The sequence below is a fragment of the Arachis ipaensis genome, chromosome B05, assembly GCF_000816755.2.
Source record: "Arachis ipaensis cultivar K30076 chromosome B05, Araip1.1, whole genome shotgun sequence".
Classification (NCBI taxonomy): domain Eukaryota; kingdom Viridiplantae; phylum Streptophyta; class Magnoliopsida; order Fabales; family Fabaceae; genus Arachis; species Arachis ipaensis.
The window spans coordinates 115,456,780-115,459,146 of NC_029789.2; the positions used below are offsets into that span (position 1 = coordinate 115,456,780).

Below are 2,367 nucleotides of genomic sequence, written 5' to 3' on the forward strand. Positions count from 1 at the left end.
ATCCCACTCCCTCACCGTCACCACCACCACCGACTCCGCCGACAGTCTCTCTATTAACAACGTTACCGTCAACTCGGAGCCACTCTACAGAGACGCCTCTCTCGTTATCTTCACAACCGACCACTTCTTCGACCCGTACTTCCAGCTTCCAGCCAAAATCCCCCACCGCACTGGAACAACGGATCCTTATTCCTCCTCCGCCGCCGCGTGTTTTGCGGGAAGAAAGAACCACCGGAAGTCGTTCTCCTCCGGCGAAGCCTTTTCTTTCAAAGAAGCTAGCAGCGTTCTGAGATCCAAAGGCTGCTTCCTAATGGCTGAGCTTCTCGACACGCAGTTTCTCGCCATCAGGAACCGCCCACAGCTGACGCTTTTCGCCCCCATGGACAAGGTCGTTACGTCCACCAACGCCACAAGGGGCCACGTGGCAGCAACTAATAACAACAACCCAAGACTAAGAGGTCACTCGTCTATTCTTCGCCACCACCTCGTGCCTTGCAAGATCCTTTGGAGCGATCTTTTGACGTTGGAGGAGGGTACTCTAATTCGGACCTACGAGAGAGGGTTCACGCTCAACGTCACGAAGTCAACGGAAGACGTGCTATTGGTCAACGGCGTTCCGGTGATTTCCCCTGAACTTTATAACAGCGACTGGCTCGTCGTTCATGGCCTCCAAGAAGTGCTTTCGCCTTTGAAGGGCCGAAAAGGCAGAGGAGTAGAAGGTTCTGGAAGGATCTCGGAGGCAGCGGCGGAAGTTGGTAACGCGACGTCGTATGGGGAAGATAGCGCTGCGCAGCATTTCCACTTCTCTGTTTTCCATTAGGTGATAACGAAAAGATTATGTTTGCTTTTCTTGAAATTAAATTTCGGACTCTTAATTTTGTGCTGAGAATTGGGTTTTTGAAAAGATCATTATTTTAGTGAATATTTACAGTGATTATGAATGCGTCTTAACGGTTGAGGGGCTAACTCCCTAGTTAATAGTTAGGATTAATTAGTTCGCCAGGGCTATTTACAATGCAAATGCGTTAAACAATGATCATGTAAAGGTTTTCAACTAGGAATAGGTACTGTTGTATTTTCTTTCTTGCCTGGTTGAGCTGGAGTTCAGAATCCATATCTATCTGCACTTAGTTTTGAAAGCCTCACCAAGTGCATTTTTTGTGGTTTTTTTTTTTTTTTTTTTCATGAGCCTCAAAAAGTGTTAATTAGATTTGCCAAAGATTATAAAGATGACATTAAGTTGTTTTCCTTTTCTAGTGAAAAATGCTGAAGAATAATCCTTTCACGTGTCAAACAATTAGTCGAGATGAATCACGCATTACTCTCAGATTGGCCGAGATAAATTTCTGGGACTACTAATGTGTTATGCAGATTATTAACCAGTCAAGGTCAAACAATAACTTTGACGATTGTAAATAATTTTAGTGGTTGGAATATTGAGGAGAGAAACTTATTCCTTTATGGAATATTAATTTTATGTGCATCAAAATTTTTACTTTGTAAATGATAAAAGAAAAAAGAATTTTACAGAAAATAACCATATAAAATAAACTGATTTCACTTGAACAATTTAATATAAAGAACACTTAACAGAATTTCAGCCTTTCGAATAAAACGAAGAATTTAACAAAGTACAACAGAAACGAGATTAAATTTTGCAATAAAATTAAATTACAAAAACGTAAAGTACAAAATTTGTAAAGAGAAAATAAAGGAGATGGAAGAAACCTAAAAACAACTAACTCAAGACAAAATCTCAAAAAATTGCTGGAATGTGAGAGTTTGTGAAAGTGTGTTTGTAAAACCTATTTCCAACCTAAATCCCTTTGCAGCTCGTCAATTTATAGGGCCATTAAGCTCAAACACTTTGTGACACGTAACTTGCTCATCAATTTACCAAATAACTGTCCGGGCCTAATTCCTTGAATTTTAAAACTTATCTTCGAATTCTTCTTCGACAATCTCTCTCTCGACCTCCTTGAGTTTGCAATCAATTTTGGCTCATCGAACACAAGGACTACATTGGTCGAGTAACATAATGTCACTCTCCTTTCGTCATTGACTCTTGCAGATAAGGAGTCCAACCCCACATAAAAGCAACAAAAGCATTATAATTGTTGGTTAATCCAATTATCAAGAATGACAAGATTTTACAAGCAGATATACAAGTTAAACGATAGCACATCATAATTGGATATAGCAGATTCCCCACTAAAAACTAGATCTGAATATACTTGCAAAGGGTTCAACCAGTTAAAACAAAATTTAACTATAATTGTTGTCCGAAAAAGAGAATAAAATGTTAAACTGTATTTAGTAATTTCATCATATCTGTAATCCTCTACAATGATGAAATGAAGACAAAAA

The 2,367-nt window shown here is 39.4% G+C and overlaps 1 protein-coding gene across 1 annotated transcript; it reads left to right on the forward strand.

Annotated features, from left to right (window-relative positions):
• Positions 7–1,085, forward strand: LOC107640925 (putative fasciclin-like arabinogalactan protein 20). Its single transcript, XM_021124290.1, has one exon. It carries the CDS (start codon positions 311–313, stop codon positions 818–820), a length of 510 nt encoding a protein of 169 aa, XP_020979949.1. The 5' UTR covers positions 7–310; the 3' UTR covers positions 821–1,085.

Coding starts and splice junctions, on each gene's coding strand:
- LOC107640925 (XM_021124290.1), top strand. CDS start 311: ATGGCTGAGCTTCTCGACACGCAGTTTCTCGCCATCAGGAACCGCCCA.